This window comes from Bos javanicus, chromosome 8, assembly GCF_032452875.1.
Source record: "Bos javanicus breed banteng chromosome 8, ARS-OSU_banteng_1.0, whole genome shotgun sequence".
Classification (NCBI taxonomy): Eukaryota; Metazoa; Chordata; class Mammalia; order Artiodactyla; family Bovidae; genus Bos; species Bos javanicus.
The window spans coordinates 17744650-17771776 of record NC_083875.1 but is presented as its reverse complement, the minus strand read 5'-3'; the positions used below and the strand labels follow the sequence as shown (position 1 = coordinate 17771776).

The window sequence follows — 27127 nt, the reverse complement described above, 5'->3', positions numbered from 1 at the left end:
GTCACTGAAACTGTGGCTGAGACTTTTATTAAAGCTGTATTTCACTGGCAAGCACACTGTTCATTTGGGGAATAGTAATATAGATTCAGGGTAGAATTCAAAAGTTTCCTCTAAGATACTCATTGGCACTGCCACTACAAGGCAGATAACTAAGAGAGTTGAAGATCTAGTCACTGCCATGGGCAACTTGGGAGACGGTCTGGTCCAGATGAAGGGAAGGTTGAGCTAACCAAGTTCTGTTTATGTGCTGCCATTGTATTCCTTGGGAGTAGAGCAACTCCCAACAAAATACAGAAGTATAATTTTCATATCTCTGTAACTGAAGAAATTAACCAATAACTGTCTCAAGTGACTATGAAAATGCAAGTGTTGTCCAACTCTTTGTGACCCCATGGACTGTAGCCTGCCAGGCTCCCCTGTCCATGGACTTCTCCAGGCAAGAATACTGGAGTAGGTAGCCATTCCCTTCTCCAGGGGATCTTCACAATCCAGGGATTGAACCTGGGTCTCTGGCATTGCAGGCAGATTTTTTACCATCTGAGCCAGTAGGGAAGTGACTCTAAATGATATTTAATGAAACTGCACAGGTATTTCATATTATCTATGTTTTTTCCCAACAAAATCAAACTCCAAGTATGAAGTAAGTTTATATGTAAAAACATTTAAAATAGAGACATCCTTCATTTCTTTCCCTTACCCCTTATATTCAACAGCAACTTCTAAAATTTTATCTCCAAAATATCACCTGTTTAGTCTATTTGCATTTTTAAATTATAATCCTAGTTCAAGCCACCATCATGTTTCACTTGGACCTTAAGTGATCTCTTGCTTCTCTATAATCCATTCTTTAAGCACAGCTATGGTAATAATACTTTTGATTTCATTGAAAAAATTAAAAATCAGTAAATATTAAATCAAAGAATTTTAACAACAAATACCAGTGTACCCACCACCAGGAATTAGTAAGTTATTAATATTTTATCTTTACAGATACGAATGACATTACAAATATGATAGAAATAGATATAATATGTATGGTGATGTTTTCTTTGTTTCTTTCTTCAGCCCTGTAGCCCAAAATCATTATCTTAAATTTAGTGCTTATCCTTCAAGGCTGTTTTTATACTCTTACTCCATATAAGTGTGTATAAACAAAATATAGAATTGTTTTGTGTGCTTAAGAAATCTACATAAATGCTATCATTCCACACCTTTTTCCAATCAAACATTACTTTTTAAAAAGCTATCCATGTTGATTCTTACAAATCTTATTTATTCATTTTAAGTGCTGTTTACTTTATTCCAGTGTATGAAAAAACCACAACCTACTCTTTACTCTTTTGCTACCGACTGGTGTTCAGGTTGCTCTGTACTTTTCTCTATTATAATGCCCCAGCTAACACTCTGCCATGTGACACTTTATGCTCATGCTTACGACTTTAATTGACTAGGTATAGAATTGCTAGACTATAGGTTATCACATTTTCAGTTAGTTCTTTCTAAAGTGGTTGTGCTCATTTACAGTCCCACCAAGTCATCTCCTGGACTTGGTATTTTCAGACTTTAAATATTTTCAGATTGTTGTTTTAGTGGGATTTCCATGATAACTAGTGAGATCAAGTATCTTTTCACACAACTATTAGACATTAATTTTTCTTCTGCAAATTATCTGTTCATGTTCATTGTCTACTACTGTTTTGAATCCAAATTATTTACATCACATAGTTTATTTACATCTATCTATCTATCTATATATTTCCCTAAAAACTTCTCTCAGGACATGCCTTATCTTTTCACTTTGTATAAGATGTTATTTGTCATTCAGAAATTTTATTTGAGGTAATAAGTTTAAAATACAAATTAGATCATAATCTTCCCCTCTGCTTAAAACCTCTAGTGACCTCCCTCTGCTAAACATTTTGCCTGGACACACAAATCAGTTTTTCAGGATCTTGGGGAAGCCTTTTCTGATCATTCAATTGAACTCCACCCCCAACACTCTACTTATATTAGCCTGCTTTATTCTCTTAACAGCACTTACAATTTTATCTCTTTATGATATATTCTTAAGTATTTAATTCTCTGCCACCCCTACACCAACCCACCTAGAATTTGAGCTCCATAACAGAAGGGACTTTGTGTTTTTAATTGTGGTACACACCTGTGCTTTGAACAATGCTAGTAGGCACTTGGGTTTTTATTAAGAAAATGAAACAATGACCTTACTATAATTCTGTATAATTTGCAGTATAGATTGGTATATAAAAGAATGTGGACCCATTCATTCTCAATAATGCCTAGAATAATGCTTTGTATATGATATTTTTTTATAAATGGATTGTTTTTGACATTATAAAATTCTGAATTTAAAAATGTGTGCTCAAAAAATGGTACCAGTGAACCTATTTGCCGGGAAGGAATGGAGACACAGACATAGAGAATGGACTTGTGGACACAGTGGGGAAGGAAAGGGTGGGGCAAATTGAGAAAGTAGCATTGACGCATATGCACTACCACGTATAAAATAGATAGCCAGGGGAGGGCTACCGTATAGCGCAGGGAGACCAGCCTGGCGTGCTGTAACAACCCTAAGGGGCAGGATGATGGGGGCTGGGAGGAGGCTCAAGAGGGAGGGGATAAATATATGTATATATAGGTATAGTTATGACTGATTTGTGATGTTGTACGGCAGAAACCACACAACACTGTAAAGCAATTATCCTCCAACTAAAAAATGTTTAAAGGGGTAAAAAAAAACTTATGCTCAGTGTTAGTATATATTAAAAAAGTGTTGTATAGTGAAGAAAACTAGGTAAGCCACACTTATAGGACTTTTCTTGTTAGGGTTTCCTTCTTTCGAGATATACTGCATATCATAGAAGCCCTACAACCAGACTTAGATCAACTAAGAAGATTGGGTTATTACTATAACAGCCTTTCCAGGAGAAGAAAGGGTTACAACATTGGGTTGGCCAAAAAGTGCATTTGAATTTTTCCATACCATCTTACGGAATAATCCAGATGAACTTTTTGGTCAATCCAATATAAAGGATATTTGTTTCAGAACAATGGGGAACACATATAGAATAGGAGTTAAGAGCATGAGTTCTGGAGGTAGACAAATCTGGGTTTTAATCCTGGGTCTGCCACTTGTTAGGGTAACCCAGGACCAACAACCTTCTCTAATTCTCAGTTTTAGCAACTGCAAAATAAGGGAAACAATGTCTTCCTTATAGAATATATTAATAGATGAACTGCACAGTCAAGCATCTGCACAGTGCCTGCCATGAAAGTGCTCAATAAATAGTAACAGCTAATATTGTTAAATGGAAGTTATTATATATTCTCACATGTTATATAATGGAAATAAAGAGATTTTTAACTTTTAATGACATTATAAGACTGCAGTCTTGTTATAATGTACTAGGGAATACTTTTTCACTGGAAGAACAAATTGCCTTAGATGCTTTACTTCCTATCTTGACTTCTAGTTTTCAATGATGAATTATTATAGATTTGTGCAAATTTCAAATATTATTGACTAAACTTTTTATTCTAAAAAGTATTTTCATTACTTTGTAGTTACATATGTGTAAATATATGTAACATTTTAGATAGTGCATCAGTTCAGTCCAGTCGCTCAGTCGTGTCCAACTCTTTGTGAACCCATGGACTGCAGCATGCAAGGCTTCCCTGTCCATCACCAACTCCCAGAGCTTACTCAAACTCATGTCCATCGAGTCAGTGATGCCATCCAACCATCTCATCTTCTGCCTTCCCCTTCTCCTCCCGCCTTCAATCTTTCCCAGCATCAGGGTCTTTTCTAATGAGTCAGTTCTTCGCATCAGGTGACTTCAAAGTATTGGAGTTTCAGCTTCAGTATCAGTGAGTATTCAGGACTGATTTCCTTTAGGATGGATGGGCTGGATCTCCTTGCAGTCCAGAGGACTCTCAAGAGTCTTCTCCAATACTACAGTTTAAAAGCATCAATTCTTTAGTGCTCAGGTTTCTTTATAGTCCATCTCTCACATCAATACATGACTACTGGAAAAACCATAGCTTTGACTAGACAGACCTTTGTTGGCAAAGTAATGTCTCTGCTTTTGAATATGTATTTATGTATATCTTATTCAATTTTCCACAACCTCAAAAAGATAGGAATTTCCATTCCCATTTTACAAAGAAATATTACATAAAGTCCAAGATCTCAGAGCATGTCATAGATTTTCAGTGAGCTTACAGGAAGTAAATAAGAGAATGAATAATTTAAGCACAAGTCATGCATGGAAAACAAATAGTTTATTATACATTGCTAATGTAGAAATCGCTTCCCCAGTGGCTCAGTGGTAAAGAGTCCACCTGCAATGCAGGAGACTTGCAGGAAACACAGGTTCAGTCCCTGGGTTGGGAAGATCCCCTGGAGAAGAAAATGACAGCCCATTCCCAGGTATTATTACCTGGGAAATCCCATGGATGAGGAACCTGGAGGGTTACAGTCCATGGGATCACAAAAGAGTCGGACAAGACTTAGTGACTAAGGAGCATAACAAAGGATGGAAATACATAATGAATTTCTTGTTCATACAGAAAGTTCAATTATAGTTTAATTTTCACTGAAATATTCGGGTAAGTTCTCAGTGATAGGATGAGAATTGAGTTGGGCTTCAAAGTGTGAGTAGAGATAAATGGACATGGGGACAAAAATATTTCAGGTGGACGCAACTAGAGGCAGTCACTTAAGCAGGCAGGAACATGGTTGTCAAGTGGATTGAAGCACTTTACTAGAAGCCTTTCAACTCTATCTAAAAAAAAAAAAAAAAGACAATACATACAAACTGCAGTATATGTTGGACTAATTTTATGGCTCAAAGCTATTATTTAACTTTCTACAATATAACAACAAACATGGGAACATCAGATAAATCATTAAGTCAAAAATGTAAAAGCAAGGAGACTTTGATACAGATAAGTTGCTAAAATTTTCTAGCATGGCACACATAGTGAGTGGCAGACCTGGGGTATGAACAGATGTTTCTGGTTTCTGAGTTCTACCTATGTGATTTGATTCCTCATTTACAAGTGGGGAACTGAAGTCTGGAGAGGTTACGTTACATAAAATTTATTAGTGTTAATTTAGTGGAGTTTTTCTTTCTGATTTCTCTAAAAGTACAGATAGAATAACAGAATATAAAATATGAAAGTGAAAGTGAAGTCGCTCAGTTGTGTCCGACTCTTAGCGACCCCATAGATTGTAGCCTACCAGGCTCCTCTGTCTATGGGATTTTCCAAGCAATAGTACTGGACTGGATTGCCATTTCCTTCTCCAGGAGATCTTCCCGGCCCAGGGATCGAACCCAGGTCTCCTGCATTGTAGACAGACGCTTTACCGTCTGAGCCACCAGGGAAGTCTATAAAATATGAATAGAGCACAATTAATAAGCTCTGTCATACAGAAAAGAACTAATCAATGATTATAGTAAAGTTGCAGGATATAAAATCAACATACAGAAATCCCTTGCATTCCTATACACTAATAATGAGAAAACAGAAAGAGAAATTAAGGAAACAATTCCGTTCACCATTGCAACGGGAAGAATAAAATACTTAGGAATATATCTACCTAAAGAAACTAAAGACCTATACATAGGAAACTATAAAACACTGGTGAAAGAAATCAAAGAGGACACTAATAGATGGAGAAATATACCATGTTCATGGATTGGAAGAATCAATATAGTGAAAATGAGTATACTACCCAAAGCAATGTATAGATTCAGTGCAATCCCTATCAAGCTACCAACGGTATTCTTCACAGAGCTAGAACAAATAATTTCACAATTTGTATGGAAATACAAAAAACCTCGAATAGCCAAAGCGATCTTGAGAAAGAAGAATGGAACTGGAGGAATCAACCTACCTGACTTCAGGCTCTACTACAAAGCCACAGTCATCAAGACAGTATGGTACTGGCACAAAGACAGAAATATAGCTCAATGGAACAAAATAGAAAGCCTAGAGATAAATCCACACACATATGGACACCTTATATTTGACAAAGGAGGCAAGAATATACAATGGATTAAAGACAATCTCTTTAACAAGTGGTGCTGGGAAATCTGGTCAACCACTTGTAAAAGAATGAAACTAGAACACTTTCTAACACCATACACAAAAATAAACTCAAAATGGATTAAAGATCTAAACGTAAGACCAGAAACTATAAAACTCCTAGAGCAGAATACAGGCAAAACACTCTCTGACATACATCATAGCAGGATCCTCTATGATCCACCTCCCAGAATATTGGAAATAAAAGCAAAAATAAACAAATGGGAACTAATTAAACTTAAAAGCTTCTGCACATCAAAGGAAACTATTAGCAAGGTGAAAAGACAGCCTTCAGAATGGGAGAAAATAATAGTAAATGAAGCAACTGACAAACAACTAATCTCAAAAATATACAAGCAACTCCTACAGTTCAACTCCAGAAAAATAAATGACCCAATCAAAAAATGGGCCAAAGAACTAAATAGACATTTCTCCAAAGAAGACATACAGATGGCTAACAAACACTTGAAAAGATGCTCAACATCACTCATTATCAGAGAAATGCAAATCAAAACCACTATGAGGTACCATTTCACGCCAGTCAGAATGGCTGCGATCCAAAAATCTACAAGCAATAAATGCTGGAGAGGGTGTGGAGAAAAGGGAACCCTCTTACACTGTTGGTGGGAATGCAAACTAGTACAGACGCTATGGAGAACAGTGTGGAGATGCCTTAAAAAACTGGAAATAGAACTGCCTTATGATCCAGCAATCCCACTGCTGGGCATACACACTGAGGAAACCAGAAGGGAAAGAAACACGTGTACCCCAATGTTCATCACAGCACTGTTTATAATAGCCAAGACATGGAAGCAACCTAGATGCCCATCAGCAGATGAATGGATAAGAAAGCAGTGGTACATATACACAATGGAGTATTACTCAGCCATTAAAAAGAATACATTTGAATCAGTTCTAATGAGGTGGATGAAACTGGAGCCTATTATACAGAGTGAAGTAAGCCAGAAAGAAAAACACCAATACAGTATACTAACGCATATATATGGAATTTAGAAAGATGGTAACAATAACCCTGTGTACGAGACAGCAAAAGAGACACTGATGTATAGATCAGTCTTATGGACTCTGTTGGAGAGGGAGAGGGTGGGAAGATTTGGGAGAATGGCATTGAAACATGTATAATATCATGTATGAAACGAGTTGCCAGTCCAGGTTCGATGCACGATACTGGATGCTTGGGGCTTGTGCACTGGGACGACCCAGAGGAATGGTATGGGGAGGGAGAAGGGAGGAGGGTTCAGGATGGGGAACACAGGTATACCTGTGGCAGATTCATCTCGATATTTGGCAAAACTAATACAATATTGTAAAGTTTAAAAATAAAAAAAAAAAAAGAAAAGGAGTCAAAAGCAGAGGAGCAAATTAGGAAGATAATTCTGTTTGATTCGCATTAAATTTGAGTTGTTGCTAGATAAACTTTGAATGTCCAGGGCACCCTTCTTTAAAAAGTTCTCCAAATTATAGGAAGAACCACTTGGGGTTTTTATACTTGTACAACTGTTTGTATATATGTTTGTTTATTCTAATCCCAAAGATTCTCCTTACCCTCCAGTTATGCAACCAAGTCGTGAATTTCCCGTTTGACAGTTAGGTATTAGGTGTGTGCATTTCCTTGGCTTAATAGTTTAAACTACCCTCTAACCATTACTCTCTTTGAAGATTTAGACTTAAAAGAAGAGATACAGTATTTCTTAGTCACTCCCACCCTGTAAGATATGCCTGCTTGTACCTTCACTCCTTTCTCTTCAGTTCAGTGGAAACCTGATGAAGACCAGACCTAGAGCTTATCCAAACCTAGAGCTGATAAAGAAAGACAATGTTACTGTGAAAGAATATTATATATCCTACCCCTAACTTTTTGCAGGGATAGAGTAAGAATCTTTCACCCTTCACAGGAACATTCCACCCACTTAATTTGACTTAATGTTATATATCTAAAAAACTATAAAATCGGATCTGTATAGTCCTTTAAAAAGTTGACAAATTTCTCAGTAAAATATACATAAATATTTTCCAGAATGTTCTCATCTTACACACAACAATAATGCAAGAAACAAGAAAATTAAAGTGGTAAGAAATTAAGATAGTAGTCTCATTACCTAAGTTTCTAAGGGTGTTGAGAAAGCAAGCTAATAAGAATACTTCAGTTATTTTGCTTCAGATTTCATCTTCATGTTATCTTTTGTCATTAGCTCACTTGGCCATGAATTAATCAGGCCCTTTTCCTGTTGGTCTGCAGGAAAGAGGTCTTATAGTTTAAGTTTTTACCTTTTGGACCAGTTTCCTTTTTAGCTAAATTTCATCTTTCTATCATATTTTTAAAGTAAGTGTGCAAATTTCGTATATAATTTTTTCTTACTTATTATATACCTACTATGCAGAGAACTCATGTTTCCTCATGGCAATTACTAAGGAAATTTTCAAAATGCTATCTAACATCTATTAGTGTGCTTCCTATTAATAGGAGCCCTTTGATAAATTTATCAAGATTCAGTCGCTTAGCGGTAGCATTTCTGTGCCTGCTGTATTAGGTAACTCTAGCCCAACAAGTTTTCCAGCTTCTGAAATTTTGTGGTTTCTGCCTTCTCTCCCATTTTCTTTGGCAGGTTGGCTTTACATCCTTAAAGAATTCATTGACTCTATTTTAATGATGTTGAGAGGGAGAAGTAGTTACTGCATGTGACTATCTCACTGTCTGAAAACTAGAAGTTCAATTTCAATTCTATTTGCCTTGTCTGTTTTGAGGAGAATGAGGTTATCCAACATTTGTTGTTTCTAAAAGAGGCAATCAAGGCATAAGCCACACTTGAGTAAACCATTACATTTGGGAATAAATGAAAACAGAAGTATACTTGAATTATTTATGATAGTTCCTTTTTCTTGTGATCACTTAAAATTATGTGCACAGTTCTTATATTAATTATTTCATCTTTTAATCACTAAGATACATTATTTCAAGCTTCATACAAATGGCTATTAATTTCCCTTCTGAAGCTTTAACAACATTAATAGTAATATTTATTTTGTACATACCCCATCTCAGGCACCTTGCTAAGTATTGTATATACATTATCATAGAGTCTTTATAACAACCTCATAAAGTGAGTACTTTCAAACTGCTATTATAGATAAAGAAGCAGAGCTTAAATATCCAGTGTAACATGCTAGTAAATGGTGGGCTTAGGCCTTTATGCTTCTTTTCCTGTTTTTGAGGTTTGTTCTCTTAACAAAATGCTATACTATACTGGGGAGGACCTTACCTGTTCAACTTAGAGACAGTCTAGTTTGATTATATCCTCCATAGCATGAATTGTGTATGGGTCTGTAGGTATTATTAATATGTATCTGCATTTTTAATTAAATGTATATACATGATTAAGTGAATTTCTTTTTATTAAATAAACTTTTCCTGCTTATAGACTTTCTGTCCTTTAAGCCAGGTTAAAGTCTTGACAAATAACATCAATTAATACTATTAACTTAATTTGGTGCTAGAATGCCAATTTCAGAAGTCATTTCAAATATGGACTTTCCAGTGTCAAGCAATTTATAGCACAGACAGCCTCTGTGTCTCTGCCTTTTATAGAATATTTTGCCAAATGCAAGAGAAAAAAACTCTCCTTACTGAAAAAAATGGTTTCTATTTTGAGTTGTTTTGTTAAATTCCTCTTTACAAGTTTTTTTTGTTTGTTTCTGTATCTAACAAGAAGGACTATGATTGCTATCTCAGTGATTGGGTGTGGCTGAAGAGAAGATACACAATCTAAGGTTAATTTGTTCTCTTTCTCCATCTCTTTGCCACTTCACTGAAGTGGTTAAGAGAAAGCTTTAAAGACAAAGGGAAAATTTATTATAAAGGCCCCTGGGGGGAATAGCTTACCGGGCTATGAGTTTAGAATGTTCCGGGAACAGTGAGGAGGCCATTGTGCCTAAGTGCAGAGGCCATGGGGAGGCTCCGATAAAGCTGGAGAGGTTGGCAGGATGGCTCCTGCAGGGCAGTGCAGGCCACGCCAAGAGTTCACAATACACAGCTGATGAGTAGCCATGAGTCACAACATGCAGAGCCCTTCATGGGGCCAATGCCAGGCACAAGCAAGTATCTCATAACCCCCCATGTCATAACCCTTACTATAACCCTCGAGGAGGCAAAAGCAGAGATTCGGGCCTGAACCTCTAGCAGTTTTGCAGGCAGTTTTAGAAGTCAAAGAATTACTGCTCAGTTATTTTACAGTGAGATGCCTGTATTCCTGACTGACCTGGTGGGGGGTAAATTCAGTTTCATGTATGGACACATACATGTTGTCATTATAAATATTATGTGCAAAAAAACAGGCTCTTCAGAAACCTTCTCCTGGACACTTCACCCATAAGCGCTAACAGCATGGAATTGAATAAACTTCTGCTTATGTAGGAACTAGTTAAACTACCTTTATTTGATTTTCTAAGATAGCAAAATATAAAGTTCTCCAAACTGAAATGTCTCCTAAATAGAGTTTAAAGGCTTTGTAAATTTCATGTTTCAACTCTATGCTGCGAAGTCACTTTAGTCGTGTCCGACTCTGTGCGACCCCATAGACGGCAGCCCACTAGGCTCCCCCATCCCTGGGATTCTCCAGGCAAGAACACTGGAGTGGGTTGCCATTTCCTTCTCCAATGCATGAAAGGGAAAAGTGAAACTGAAGTTGCTCAGTTGTCTCCGACTCTTAGCGACCCCATGGACTGCAGCCCACCAGGCTCCTCTGTCCATGGGATTTTCCAGGCAAGAGTACTGGAGTGGGTTGCCATTCAACTCTATAAATCTTTGTAAAAATAGCTGCTGGAGATACGTTTGCATTATTCATAGTATAAGAGAAAGATGGGCAGACAGTTTTCTACAAGGAACCATGGTAGATTTATTTCATGCACTGGAGAAGGAAATGGCAACCCACTCCAGTGTTCTTGCCTGGAGAATCCCAGGGATGGCGGAGCTTGGTGGGCTGCCATCTATGGGGTCGCACAGAGTCAGACACAACTGAAGCGACTTAGCAGCAGCAGCAGCAGAGTCAATTCAGTTTTCTCTATAGTTGTCACAGGTGGTGGTGGTTGTTTTGAAACCTGTAAAAAGTGTGAATTATATCTGATGATAATGATTATGATAAGAGCTGTCATCATCTTCAGCCATTATGCTGGATGCTTTACACAAATTAAATGTTATTTCAAAAGAGAGTGCCCTTCCACCTTCACCCATTTAACATATGAGGAAACTAAACTTCAAAGAACTGAGTTAGCCAGGGTAAAATAGCCAGTTGTGTGGGATCTGTGTAATTCTTAAGTTGGCAATTCTGAAGCCCTGTACTTCTTGCTTTTCCACCAGCTTCTTAAAAGCTGGTTTCTATAGTGTATATCTGGACTGAATCAGAGACAATTTGGTAACTACTATCAACCATCTAAGGACATTTGCAATGGTTTTGTTTTGAATGGTCAAGTTGTTCTCTAAAATGTGAGCCCTTCTGTATTCATTTACCAAAATTTCATTTAGTTATCTGTGAGTGAAGCCCTGTGCTAAATATTAGACATACAAGGATGACTAAGACCTGGTCCTTGCTGCTGAAGAATTCATAGCCTAGAAGGCAAACAAGAATTATAAACCAGAGCGACAGTACTCTGTTAGAGTCATTGCAAAGAGCCCTCTTCCTGCCTCTCGGAGTCCTGTCTTTCACACTCCTCTACTCACTCTTCTTCCTCCATCGACTCCTTATGGTCCAGGCTGCTCTGCATGTCAGGTTAGCTCTTCAGTCCCCGTGGCAATACTCAGATTCCTCTCATGAATTTCATACCACTGTATCCACTCATAGCAAACTAAGCATCTATTTGGACTTGGCTATCAAGGGATTGGGGGCAGGAGGAGAAGGGGACGACAGAGGATGAGATCGCTGGATGGCATCACTGACTCGATGCACATGAGTTTGGGTGAACTCCGGGAGTTGGTGATGGACAGGGAGGCCTGGCGTGCTGTGATTCATGGGGTCGGACACGACTGAGTGACTGAATTGAACTGAACTAATCCCATGCCCAATCCAAGCCAATGTATCTATAATAGAATTTCATATTGAATTTTTTGTATTTCCCCACAGAAGAGCTTCATGCCCTGTGGCCCTTTCATAGTGAGTTCTACCATGTCCATTCATCATACAAAGCAGCAACCTTGGATTTATCCTACTCTCCTCCCTCTGTGTGAACACCGGTCATTAAAATTAATATTTCTATCACTGTAACACTTGTCATTCTTTCTACCTCTGATGTGATTATAGCCTTAATTAAGACTTATGATCTTTAAATAACATATTACAATAGTTATCTATCATGAGTTTTCCCGACTTTAATCTCTACAAATGTAACATGTCTATTGGTCTCAGAGTGATCCTCCTAAAATGAAAAGGTCACTTAATCATGATATTCTTTGATTTAAAACCTTTTCTTTCCCATTGTTATAGACCTTACTGCTGCTGCTGCTGCTAAGTCGCTTCAATCGTGTCCGACTCTGTGTGACCCCATAGACAGCAGCCCACCAGGCTCCCCCGTCCCTGGGATTCTCCAGGCAAGAACACTGGAGTGGGTTGCCATTTCCTTCTCCAATGCATGAAAGTGAAAAGTGAAAGTGAAGTCGCTCAGTCGTGTCCAACTCTTCGAGACCCCATGGACTGCAGCCTACCAGGCTCCTCCGTCCATGGGATTTTCCAGGCAAGAGTACTGGAGTGGGGTGCCATTGCCTTCTCTGATAGACCTTACTAGGATATTTTAAGCCTGGACCCAGTTTGTTTAATGCACAGTCTCAGGCTAAGCCCTTTCTCACACTTATTTCAGCCTTGCTCATTACATTTACCGTAATGCAGTGAGAAAGGCAATGCCAAAGAATGTTCAAACTACCATACAATTGTGCTCATTTCACATGCTAGCAAGGTAATGCTCAAAATCCTTCAAGCTAGGCTTCAACAGTGCATGAACCGAGAATTACCAGATGTACAAGCTGGATTTAGAAAAGGCAGAGGAGCCAGAGATCAAATTGCCAACATAAGTTGGATCATAAAAAAAAGCAAGAGAATTCCAGAAAAATGTCTACTTCTGCTTCATTGACTACGCTAAAGCCTTTGACTGGGTGGATCACAACAAACTGTGTAAAATCTTCTTAAAGAGATGGGAATACCATGTCACGTTACCTGCCTCATGAGAAACCTGTATGCAGGTAAAGAAGCAACGGTTAGGACTGGACTTAGAACAACAGACTGGTTCCAAATTGGGAAAGGAGTATGTCAAGGCTATATATTGTCACCCTGCATATTTAACTTATATGCACATTATATCATGTGAAATGCCCAGGTGGATGAAGCTCAAGCTGGAATCATGATTTCAGGGAGAAATATCAGCAACCTCAGATATGCAGATGACACCACCCTTATGGCAGAAAGCTGAGTATGAATAAAGAGCCTCTTGATGAAAGTGAAAGAGGAGAGTAAAAAAAAGCTGACTTAAAACTCAACATTCAAAAAATTAAGATCATGGCATCTGGTCCCATCACTTCATGGCAAATAGATGGGGAAAAAATGGAAACAATGACAGACTTTATTTTCTTGGGCTCCAAAATCACTGCAGATGGTGACTGCAGCCATAAAATTAAAAGACACTTGCTCCTTGGAAGAAAAGCTATGACAAACTTAGACAGCATATTAAGAAGCAGAGATACAACTTTGCCAACAAAGATCTCTATGATCAAAGCAGTGGTTTTTCCATTAGTCATATATGGATGTGAGTGTTGGACCATAAAGAAGGCTGAGCGTTGAAGAATTGATGCTTTTGAAATGTGGTGCTGGAAAAGACTCTTGAGAGTGCCTGGGACTGCAAGGAGATCAAATCAGTCAATCCTAAAGGAAAACAACCCTGAATATTCATGGGAAGGACTGACGTGAAGCTGAAGCTCTAATACTTGGGCCACCTGATGTGAAGAGTTGACTCATTGGAAAAGACCCTGATGCTGGGAAAGATTGAGGGCAAGAGGAGAAAGAGGCAACAGAGGATGAGATGATTGGATGGCATCATCGACTCAGTGACATGAGCCTGAGCGAACTCCAGAAGATAGTGAAAGACAGGGAAACCTGGTGGCTATAGTCCATGGGGTCGCAAAGAGTTGGACATGACTTAGCAACTGAACAACACCAACATGGTATACTATTTCATATCTTCGTGTTTGGCTCAGGCTACTGGCCCATTTGTCAGAATCGCCTGTTTTGCCCTCCTCCCTGCCACTGTTATGGTTCACCTGGTAAACACTTCAGGTTTCAGTACATAATTCAAGATTTCCTTCTATATGGCCCTTTTGGGGTAGAGCTATGGGTAAATAAGTAACTGTGAAGACCAGAGAATAAGTCTGCTGTGATCATTTCAAAAGTTACCACATTATTAAAGAAGACTTCAGAACAAGTTGCAGAGTCGGACGTGACTGAAGCGACTTCGCAGCAGCAGCAGAACAAGAAATATTATCAGAGATAAAGATAGATATTAATGAAAGATAAGTGAGTCAATTTACAAAGACACATAACAATCTTAAATATGAATGAAACTAACAACCTTTAAAATATATGAAGAAAAATTGATGGAATTGAAAGCATGAATACAAATCCATAATTATAGTTGGAACCTTTAACCCTCTGCTTTCAGAAACTAGTGTAACAGGTAGAAAATAAATGAGTGGGGATGGAGAGGACCTAAACAACATTATGAACCAACTGGACCTAAGTGTAGTTTTTGGAACACCCCAGCCACCAGTAGAATACATATTCTTTTCAAGTGCACATTAAAAGAGCTGAGGCCCTGCCTAAGGGGCTTGTAGTCTATCCAGAAAGATGCCACGTGTGCCAAGGAAATATCAGGAGAAGAAAAAAAAGGCATGAGAATTAGTGCCTTGAGGGCTAAAGGATCCCAAACAGACTAGGACAACTTTTACTGCCAGTACCACCCTTCAGTATTTAACCACACAATGTCTAATTTTTATTTAACTTTTCCTGTTTTGAGGCATTGTCACTATGCTGGGATTATGTAATTGTGAGCTTCAAAAGCAGAGACCACATCGTCTATATCTGTGTCTCTTCCTACAACAATTAGCACAGCGCTTGCCATTTAGATGCTAAAAAAAAAGATTTAGAGTAAATGGGGTTCCGAGAGGGTCAGGTATTTTCCATGGCCATCAACTCTGCTCCAGACCAAAGTGGGTGTTGCCACTTTAACTGTGGTGTCTGGGCTGAAGACCAAGACTGAATTGTTGATGACCGTTCCTTTTCTGCTAGCCACTGCTAGGTACAGTGGGTTCACAAAGAGAGTTCAGAAAAGTCCTTGAGAAGCCTGATGTGATGGCTGTGGTGCTTCAGTGCCCACAGCCCTGCAAAAGGCAGAATGCCAGGGCTGCACTGCGGGAAGCTGACAGTCCACTCTGCTCACCTCCCACAGGCTGAAGTTCACCTGCATTCTGTTGCGTATTTGCCAGTGGATGTCTTAAGGTGCATCCTACTGCCCTGGGTCAACTGTCTCAAGGATTTTCCCCCAATTGTATTCATTTGTGCATATAGATTCATTAGTTCTTTAAAGCTGAAAGTATAGAAAATTATAAAGAAAATAAAGATCAGGTTTTCAATAATCCAGAAATAGTAACTTTTAACATTTTGCTGTGTATTTTATATATGTGTGTGTATATATAAATGTATGATAGATAAATATACATGTATAGAGAGTGTATGCATGTGTGTAAATTTCATGCTGTCTGAACTGTTTTTTTCTCCCAAATACACCGTGAAAGTGAAAGTGAAAGTTGCTCAGTTGTGTTCCACTCTCTGCAACCCCATGGACTATACAGTCCATGGAATTCTCCAGGCCAGAATACTAGAGTGGGTAGCCTTTCCCTTCTCCAGGGGATCTTCCCAACACAGGGATCAAAACCAAGAATCAAACCCAGGTCTCCCGCATTGCAGGCAGATTCTTTACCAGCTGATCCATAAGGGAAGCCCATAATATACCATAAGCATCCTTTAATGTTTCCATGTCAGTATGCTTCCATCACAACATTTTGACATTTGCCTGGTATTTCATTGCTTACCATAATTTATATTAAAAAATCCATTTTTTTGGCTGCTTAGAATACTTCCAGGTTTTGATATTTTTTAACAGTTTATTTGTGGCTGCACTGGGTCTTCATTACTGTGTATGGACATTCTCTATTGAGTGTGGGATATTCTCTAGTTGTGTGCGGGCTTCTCATTGCGGTGGCTTCTCTTGCTGCCGAGCGTGGGCTCTAGAGCGCAGGCTCAGTAGTTGTGGTACACAGGCTTAGTTGTTTCGCAGAATGTGGAATCTTCCCGGACCAGAGATCGAACCCGTGTCCCCTGCATTGGCATTGCAGTTTCTTAACCACTAGACCACCAAGGAAGCCTCAGATTTTTATTATTATCAACAATACTTCAGACATAAATGTTGGGGCACAAATTTGCTTTGGGCTTGCATTATATTGTAAGAGTGGACCTTTTGGGCCAGAGAATATGCATCTAAGACTTTCGCTACATATTTGTGATAGTGGCCTCTAGACATGCAGTACTAACACAGTAGGAACATTGTGTAAGTTATTTCCCATACCTCATCACATTTTTAATTTATCCATTGCTAGTTTTGTTAATCCATCTCAAAGACTTTTACTGTTTTCTGTAGATGTTTTTTCACATATTAAGTATAAAAAGGAGAGGTGAGAAAATGAAACATCAGCCAAGTGCCTCATTTCTTTGCTTATTTTCCTTGCTTGTGTATTAGTTTGGTTTTCTCTCTTGTTCTGCTATAACCGTGTCTAGAAAACTCACACATAGCCAGCTTGACCAGTGAGGAAGTCCCTTTCCCTTCCCTAGAGCATGGCAGTGGGGTGCCCACAGACTCTGATATTATTTCCTGCTATTTTGGAAGCACAGTGATAAATGTCTACATTTGGGATTCCCTGGTGGCTCAGTGGTAAAGAAGCTGCCTGCCAATGCAGGAGACATTGGTTTGATCCCTGATCTGGGAAGATCGCACATGCTGTGGATCAACTAAGCCCAGGCACCACAACTACTGAACCTGTGTTCTAGAGTGCAGGAGCCACAACGACTGAAGCCCAGCTTCCCTGGAGCCTGTGCTCTGCAGTAAGAAAAGCCACCCCACTGAGGAGGCAGTGCACAGCAACTAGAGGGTAGCCATTGCTCTCCACAACTAGAGAAAAGCCCGCATGACAAGGAAGACCCGCAACAGCCAAAAATAAATAAATAAAAAATTTAAATGTCTGCATTTATCAGTGTCATCAAACTTTTCCATTACCTGTCAAGTTTCAAATTCTTTCCTAAGGCCTGATTTCTTTCCTAAACACCTGGGTTGGTGTTTGTGACGTTGGCTACATTTCTCTTTATCTACTTTTTTGCACATTGTGGTCTACAGATGAACTGTGAGAAAGAGAGCCATATATGAAACTTTGCAAAAAAATTGGAAACCAAGAGACCAGGATTCTAATACTCCCTTTGCTAGTACTCTAATACTCCCTCTGCTACCCACAGGTGCTGAGGTTACTTAGCCTTTGTTGGATCTTGCTTCCTCATTGCAGATAACTCTATATTGCAGTCCAGGGGTGGTGTGGTGGTTGCGGATGGAGAAGAAACTTATAGAAAGCCCTTATTAAATATGTACTTGTGGCAGATACTATGTATATGTTACCTCATGAATTAGACATTATTTGCTTCCATTTTAAAGATGAGGAATCTGAGATTCAGAGATATGAGTTAAATTTGCAATCTAGGGTTGCCTGACTCCAAAGACTTTTCAAGGTATGAGTATATAAACAATGATGGGAGTCTTTTCATTCATGTGTTAGTTCATTACTTAATGAACTATTCAAGACCTACTATGACTTACCAGGCACTGTGCTCAGATCTAGGAATTCAGTGGGGAATCAATTAGGTATGTTTCCTGCCTCATGAAGGTATCAGTCAGCTGAGGGGAAAAGAGACATTAAAAAGAAGACACAAGTACATGATTACCAATTGTGATTAGTACTGTGAAAAAAAAGGAGAGGATGGTGGGAAGGAATAACAGGGGAGACCTGATTCAGATTGAACAGGTCAGGGAAGACCTTTCTGAACTGAGACCCAGAAGATAACTAGGTATTAATCAGGCCAGAATGAGAAGAGCATTTCAACATTTCTGGGTGGGTGGAACTGCTGAAGGATAGAGAGCTGACCCAGCTGGTCCCCAGCAAGGCTCCTCAGGGTATGGAGATACCCCGATGATGGCCACAGCCAGCTTTCAAGAGAAGGGTTGTGGCCATGTCCAAGTATGTGGTATTTCCTTAATACGTTATGTATTGGGGAAAGTCCTGTCCAGACATGGAAATGGCCTCTCCCTTCCCTTGGAAATTCTGGCATGCCATCCAGTTTTGCAACTTCCCAACCTGTTGCCAATCAGCTTTGCTGACCTATTGGCCCCACACTTGGTAGTGAAGCTCATACTCTTGTTCCTCAATTGGTTCGCCATGTTCTAAGACCAGTAAGGCAGAAAACTGGGTCAGAGCATGTCTGGGAACTTTTGTTCACAAGTTATCTTCACTTTATACCTGGAATTTACACACCAAAGGTTCAGACATCCCAGAGAAAAGTTGCTTCACATTTTAACTAGCTGTATAATCATAGACTCAAGAAACCCAGCTTGCTTATTATATGGGATCAATATTCTGGACAACAGAGAAAAGGATTACATGCAATAATATTTCTGTATCCTGGAAGATGAAATTAAACTACATAGTTCCTTTGCATAATGAAAAAATAAACTGAGTGACATTTCTGGATTATAGAGAGAAGAGTGAAAATGAGTCACCCATTCCAGATAATGGAGGAAAGAACATGACTGGCAGCGCTAGGTAAGAGGAGGTCCTTCTAGATGATGGGGAAGGATGAAGCTGATCAGAGGCAGGCAGCCCAGGTAAGGACACAAGCAACACCTTCAGCCCTCAAGAACCAGCAAACAGGAAGGAGCAAGAGCAGTGACAGCTTCCTTGTGTGCCCATCAAGCACAAACAGGGGAAGCTTTGCCTGGGGGGGAAGGTGCGCTGGGATCTGTTTGTTTCCAAGGCCTTCCTTCCACTGCTGCTCCATATGGCTTTGGGCCAGTGGGCCTCACAAAGTCTCAGATACCATGTGCTTAAATCACTTTTGTGACCCTCCCACCCCTTAAGTTTTCACAGTGACAAAGATACAGTTAGCATCTCTGAACTGCTCAGATGAAAGGACCTAGGAATCAGCGTCAGAGAAGGCAATGGCACCCCACTCCAGTACTTTTGCCTAGAAAATCCCATGGACGGAGGAGCCTGGTAGGCTGCAGTCCCTGGGGTCGCTAGGAGTCGGACACGACTGAGCAACTTCACTTTCACTTTTCACTTTCATGCAATGGAGAAGGAAATGGCAACCCACTCCAGTGTTCTTGCCTGGAGAATCCCAGGGACGGGGAGCCTGATGGGCTGCCGTCTATGGGGTCGCACAGAGTCGGACACGACTAAAGTGATGCAGCAGCAGCAGCAGGAATCAGCATGGAGATGCTGAGTGGGACAGTTTAGTCATTGAGACTATGAGGTGTTACCATCAGAAGGGGAATTAGTCATATCCAGTCTAAATCCTTCACTTACATAGTTGAGGAAACCGAGGCCTACAGATGGGGAAGTGAATGGTCCAAGGCCTCACAGGCAGATCATGGCAGACCTGGGATTAGTACCCAGAATCCCTGACTCCTAGACTGCTTTGTTAGGATGCCAGACTTGAAGCCATCTCAGAGAAGTAGAGACTAGCCTTCTGGAGGAAGCTTTTAGAGACGGAATGGAAGGAAGAAAGGAAATGAATATGTTAACACAATTAACAAAAGTCTCCTATGAATTAGACCCAGTGCCGGATGTTTCTATGTATTTTCAAACATTTAATCCTCTCAAAAATTCCCCTTGATGGAGATATTATTGCTATTTTACAGCTATTTTACAGCTACTGAAACTGACTCAAAGTTTCAGTAACTTGTCTCAGGTTACACATGGCTGAGCCAGTGTTTGAACCCAGGTCTATTGAAAACACAGCCTGAGCTTCTCTACCTTAGCTGCCTGGAAACATCAATCGATTCTCAAGATCATCACTGAGGTGATAAAACCCAAGACAGAAATCAGGCAAGACTAGCAGCATCTGCCGTTTCCTGTGGTGAGTAGGAAAAAGAGCAGAGACCTCTTTCCTAGGGCATAAAGGCAAGGTGATGACTAAGGTATGGGCTTTCCGTGCTAATTTCAGAATTAGTATTTTTGTGATATTGTCATCTGCATAAATTTAGGGTCTCTGAACTTATTGTAGATATGGTTATCCTAGTGGTTATTTTCTTTTTGGTCTATGTACTCCCTCTGCTCTTATAAATAATATTTTTATCCCCACCTAAATCTTAAACTATTTATCCCCACCTAAAACTTACACTATTTGGTTTTTACACAGGTTATTTTAAAAATCTTGTGTATAATTTGTTTCTGAAAGTAAGTTGGCCAGTAACCATGAAATCCCTCCTAGTTATTACTGAAATCCTTCTCTGCCAGTTCTTTAAGAAATTAGATCATCTCCAGATGAGTTGTTAATAAAAAAATAAATGCGGTAGCCAGTAGCATAGATATCTTCGGGCTCTTGGCCAAAAAAGAAGCCATCTGTGTAAAAGAAAACAGGCTAACAATTTTGGACTCTGGTCTCTGTGGCCACATTGAGCATTGACCTCACTGTTAATTAACCCATATTAATTGTTTTGGGCGGGGGGTTGTGTTCTCTCAGCACGAAAACGTCTTTTCCCCATTCAAACCACGTGGGGTTAAAACAAAAAAACAAAAGCCAAAACTGCTCCCCACACCCAAAGCCCCTTCTGTCAGGGCTCCCAAGTAGACCCGTGAGAGCTGTTAGAGGGCTGAGAAGGGCCGGTCATCAGCACATACCATACATAGGTGGAGGGCTTGTTATTCTCAGTTTCCCGCCTCAGAGAGGATACCCCTATTGTTTCTGAAAGTGCTGACCAGGACCCACACTTCCAACTAAAATTCCTCTACCCCTGCAGCAGCAGCAGCAGCAGCAGCCATAGATAAGTGTTTTGATGAATTGCAAGATGGACAGGTCTTACCATGCCCCCAGCCCTGCTGATACCAAACGCCTTTAAGATACAGCCTTTCCCATCCTAATCTACAAAGGAAACAGGAAAAAGGAACTTAAAACTCCCTGTGCTCAGACAGAAATTAGACTGGGACTGCCCGCTTCTGTGCTGTTCCTTCTTGCCTCTGACTTGTAAACAAGACCTAGGAGGACAGGCGAATGGAAAGTCACAAACCTCTGGGTGTTTGAAAGGATCCTTGGGACCTCATGCATGTCCGCGGAAACTGGATGGAGAGATTTGGGGAAGCATGGATTCTTTAGCCGGCTTAGTTCTCTGCGGAGTCAGCTTGCTCCTTTCTGGTAAGGTTTGGCTTTATTATTATTATTATTTTTTTTTTAAGTTTTTTTTAACCGTGACTCTGGGCTCTCTCACCAACGCTTATTGCTGGTGAACAAGGGGCAGCTGTGTCACGGACTGTTTCTCTGTGAATCTCCATTCAGTAAATGGAAGGATTCACCTGGAAAGTCCTTGTGGTGTGAACTGATTTTTCTAGTTTCCCTTCTGGATTATTGCCCCCTGTGTCACCACAGATGCTGTGGGGACTGACCAGGTCACTTTATTTGAAGAGACATATTTACTGTGGGACATTATTTTACTGCTCCTCATTCTAGCTTGTTTCCTTATTCGATACAAAAAAAGAAGAAACCTGGTTTTACCTGCTTCAGAGGAAATCTTCAGTCACTGAAAAAAAGTCAAATTTATGCTGAGAGTGATGGGGACCCACTTAAGGCACTGTACAGAGTGTCATTTTAAAAATGAGAACAAAAATGCTTTTCTATAAAGGTTTCATATTTGCATCCTATTTTATTCAAAGTGGTCAAATGCTAGGCTTTTTGGGGTTTTTTTACTATAGATGGGGTCAGGGAGAGAAGGGTTATATAATTTGTGTTTTATTTCAAAAACTATTTGGCATATAGTGATTTGTAGTCTTCACTGGCCCAGTGAAATGAAAGTTTAGGCAATTACCCAGATCACTGGCCTCAGGAGTGTATTGAAACCTATTGTGGGTTTAAGGAATGATTGGCCTGAGTATAGACTTAAGGTGTTTGGTGCTCAGATTCTCTAGATGGCGGCGTGGCTCCCACTTCACTTACCCTGTGGGATACCTATGAAAGTGCTGTCAAATCACGAAATACAGATCACAGTGTAATGGCCATCAATCTCTCCCCTTCAGTTTGAAAGCATTAGAATTATTATAATGAAAATAGAATTGATATAGGAAATGAATTTGGGAAATTTTACTGAACTTAATGATGTGGACTATGTTAGGTATACTTGGATCAAATTCTACTAAGTATCTGCTATACTATTTTATATTTTTCATGTTTCCAATATTATTAACTATTCAGAAATTAATCCAATAATATAACAGAATTGTATGGAAAGTAGTTTATAGCTCTTCAGTTTGTTGTCAGTAATCAATATATTGATATAGTAATATTTTAAGACTGAGTAACACAAACTGCTGGGAAATGAAAGATTATCTGAGATAGTTTCAGTATTTATGTAGAAAGTGTTTATATTCATGTGGAAATAATGTTGATTTCTCCAACAATATGCATGTTTAAGCCAAATAATTGTCATAATTCCATTCTCAATTTGCTTTTTTTCTGTGTGACATCTATCAGTGACCTTGAAATCTGGAACTGCTTCTTTATCAGGGATTATAGTAATGCAAAGACCAGGGGTATATAGTGGCTCTGAAATACTTCTTTAGGTTAACTACTATACATACACACACACACAAAGACACACACACTCTCTGTTTTAATTTTTTTCCCCCCATAGTGATTATGTTATGGCACTTTGCAATATAGACTTAGAAAACCTGTTGTAAAATCAAACAAAGCAGAAATTAACACAACATTGTAAAGCAACTATACCCCAGTTTTGTTTTAAAGTACTTTTAAACAAACACATATGCAAAAAAATTATGTGGCAAAACAGTTGCTCTGTGTCTAAACCTTAGGTTTCTTGAAAGTACAGTGCTAACTTCAGCAGGCTGAGACTCAAGGAGAGGGGTTCCATGCTCTTGTTGAAAATGAAGGTTAACACCAGTAACGTGGGTTTCTGGAGTAGATCTGCTGTGCTAAATCCTAACTTACATTTTCCATCTAAGCCTCCATGAATATGAACACTGAAGGCTTGAGAGTTGCAACAGCAAGAATCCAGTATGATTATGTCTACAGGCATAGGATCCCATTCTTCCATCCAAACTCCACTGGTGGACTACAGTAATGGAGCAAGGGGCTCATGACTTACAGACTTCTCTCTCTAGTTCAGTGAGTTGTTCCTCATTCCCTACTTCTGAACAGATAGAACTAAAAGAATGTCACATTTGCCTCAGTGAAGGTGACTCTGGGTGGTAGATGCTAATGCATAAGAGGATGTATGTAATTTTTAGAAGACTTTTATCAAATCCACCTAGATTCTGGTAGATTTCCCTCCCAATGGAGGATCATGGCCAATACCAGCTTACAAACAAGTTCTCAGAAACATACTAGATTTCCCCTTCTCTCCCATTCTCACCAAACCAGGCTGCTCTCTGTAAAGCATTGGATAGAAAGAACAGCAATAAAACAAATCACTCTCTCTGCTTTATCATAATATGTCCTCTGTGATCAACATGATCCAATGGAAAGTCTCTATAGCATGTCGTCTTGCCTCTTTCCTGTCTCATTTGACATTCTGAGTAACAACCTGGGTTCAGAGATAGTGAGTATCTTTTCTGGAGTGGCGGAGGAGATTCAGTTCTAAGGTCAGGGAAGTGGTCACAGATGGAACCTCTTGATTGGGGTTGGTCTTAGAAGGCTAGTAGCAAGCCTGAGTAATCAAGGGTGGAGGTGTGGAAGCTAGGATCAGAGACACACCTGGAAATTATTCTCAGAGGGAGGTGCTTTGCCCTCTCCCCAGATTCTCTCCTAATCACTGTCTTTGGGAGTTCTGAGCCTCTCCCTTTCAGTCCTACCCTGTGAGAACTTCCTTCGAGAGTTTGGTTCTTTTAAAACATCTCTCCTGGAGAGAAGGACTTGTCCAGTTCATCTCGGAAGACTATACTATATATTCTCGAGGGATTCAGATGGGTGAGCTCCAGGTTTTTCTGACATTATCAATTCATCTCCTGGAACTTTATTCCTAAAAAAATGTGTGTGATTGTGTCACCAATTCATTCCCTATAGATGGTTTGTTGGTTAGAGCACAGAATCACAACTCAGATTTGTCTAAGCTGAAACAAAGCCAGAAGATACCACTTCAAAATAGATAAATGTCAAGTTACGCATTCAGTTCAGTTCAGTGGTTCAGTCGTGTCCAACTCTTCGCGACCCCATGAATCACAGCACACCAGGCCTCCCTGTCCATCACCAACTCCCGGAGTTCACTGAGACTCACGTCCATTGAGTCAGTGATGCCATCCAAGCCATCTCATCCTCTGTCGTCCCCTTCTCCTCCTTCCCCCAATCCCTCCCAGCATCAGAGTCTTTTCCAATGAGTCAACTCTTCGCATGAGGTGGCCAAAGTACTGGAGTTTGCATTGGGGTTCAATAAATAGATTATGTTCAGTGTCAAAGAGATCTGGTGTGTTGAGAGCTCTATGGGTGACATCTAAGTTTTGGTGATACACAAAATTTACAGGAGCCAACACGTCCTTTACTTGCTAAAATGGTAATACGTGTCTGTGAACTGTTTGCTTAGTAAAAATATAAGATCTGACTTAGAGATGGCAATTGCTTCAATCTACTGCTCAAAGCATACCCATTAAACACTGGTGACACTAAGAAATTTGACAGCAAACAGAGTAGACAGGCAGAAGGAAAAGTGCTTTAGACACTTTGTCATATGAGCACATATAGTCAGGAGAGAAGAGATGAAGGAGCTGTATTTTCATGGGTTTCCATTTAGATGACACCATAGATTGATGCTGTATTTCTCCAGGTCTGGGATGCAGGGGCTGAGGGACCTGCACAAAAGATAGTTTGACTTTATTGATAGAAACTTTCTAAAAGCCGGATCACCGTCCCCCTGAGGAGTGAGTTCCCACTCTGAGGAGGGATCAGGTTGGATGATGGATAGATTTTAGGAATGTGAAAAGAGGATCCTTTTCATTTCACTATCAGTGGCTTCTCATTGATCACTTAGGAGGTAGATAAGGGTTCCGAAGAGCCACCAAGATCTTTGCCCACTGAAATCAAACTGGGTGTGTTTTCTGAATGTGGACCCAGCTACACTCACTTTACACTAAATTGTAACTCAATCAACTTGGCATAGGAGAAGAAAAAGCACATGCCCTTGGGCTGTGATGACTTTTTGAAGCCACTGCTCTGAGACTGAGGTGGAGCTCATCAAGAAGGCAGGAGAAGGAATCTGGAGTATGGATTGTGAGGTTACACACCTGGTTGTTGTTGTTTAGTCACTAAGTCATGCCCAACTCTCTTGTGACCCCATGGACTGTAGTCTACCAGGCTCCTCTGTCCATGAGATTTCCCAGGCAAGAACACTGCAGTGGGTTGCCATTTCCTTCTCCAGGGGATATTCCTAGCCCAGAGATCAAGCCCAGGTCTCCTGCATTAGCAGGCAGTTTATTTACTACTGAGCCAACAGGGACTCTCTTACACACCTGGAGTTAAGCTCAAATTGGGTGACCATGGACCAGTTATTTGACTGCTCTAATACACAGTTTTCTCATCTTTTACAGTTGAGAATACTTTTGACCCCTAGAGTCATTATAAACATCAAGTGTGATAATGCATATGCATTAGTCAGCCAGTAAGAACTGTCTTAGCAAGTGAAGCTAGTATAATTGAAAGAGAATTGTTGCTCTGAGGACCGCTGTGCTTGTTTAAGAGCGGTCTAATCTTTTCCAGGTGGAGGGGGGTCACTTACTACTCATAGAAGCAGTCTCCTTCTAAAAACCCCTCAACATTAGCTGGTTCCTCAAATTTCGTACCGGTCTCTCCCAGTACGAAGCCAGAACACGGCCTGTTTTCTGGTGCTTTCTCTCACCTATCCCATTCATGGCTGTTCCACTTCAGCCACGTCCTTCTCCACGAATGATGTATATTTTCCTCTTGGCTCTTGTTCATGCTGTTCTATCCATTTGGAAAAGACATCCTCTATGCTTGCTCTGCAAACAAAATTCAACTCAGTTTGCCTAGGCCAATTCTTCATGATGTTCTTCTCCTAATTCTGAGTTCCCTTACCACACAGGCTGTGTCTTTGAACTCTGGGCACGTGGATTTAGCCCAGTTAACCTCTAACATCTTTGTTAGAGGTATTGTTTCTTTACTATTCTCCGTAGTGCTTGGAGTTTAATATGCCACAGTAAGAAACTTTTGGTATGCCACAGCAGACCTGAAAAAAAGAGAGAAAGCGTTTGTTGTTATACGAAGGGTTTTTAAACATTGAAATAATAATAACAGTAATAATCAATTTCATATATGTATTGAAAGTAGTAATCACTCATATCTTAAAACGTTGGCTTATGTTAAATATCTGATGTAAATAAGGTCAAAAGAAAGTCCCTTTCTTCTCTCAGGTGTGAAACATGAAAGGTATACTCATGAAAGTGGGTTTAACAAGAGCTTTACCTAATACTATGTATTGTATGATTGCTGAATATTACTTTAAAGATATGCATAGTTTTTATTTAATAGATATTTATTGAGTTATTGCCTGCCCATATTCATTCATTCACTCAACTATCATTTCAGTCAGTGAAGACACATTGAGGACTTACTTTGTACCAAGTATTGTATTGGATACC

General features: G+C 39.8%; 2 protein-coding genes across 3 annotated transcripts in view; both read left to right on the top strand.

Annotated features, from left to right (window-relative positions):
• The window catches only part of IFT74 (intraflagellar transport 74), a 123118-nt gene extending 103460 nt beyond the window's left edge, over positions 1–19658 (top strand). The window contains exon 17 of the mRNA XM_061425113.1: positions 19010–19658. Within this exon, the coding sequence (XP_061281097.1) occupies positions 19010–19062 (53 nt within the window). The 3' untranslated portion in view covers positions 19063–19658. The remainder of the gene's footprint in view (positions 1–19009) is intronic.
• A 52-nt stretch (positions 19659–19710) lies between these two features.
• TEK (TEK receptor tyrosine kinase) overlaps positions 19711–27127 on the top strand; it is a 104606-nt gene continuing 97189 nt past the window's right edge. The window contains exons 1-2 of one of the 2 annotated variants that reach the window (XM_061425107.1): positions 19711–20390; positions 21274–21665. In XM_061425107.1, the coding sequence (XP_061281091.1) occupies positions 21614–21665 (52 nt within the window). In that variant the 5' untranslated portion in view covers positions 19711–20390; positions 21274–21613. Of the gene's footprint in view, positions 20391–20867; positions 21666–27127 lie in introns of those variants that run through there. The other variant, XM_061425108.1, reaches the window with a different exon arrangement.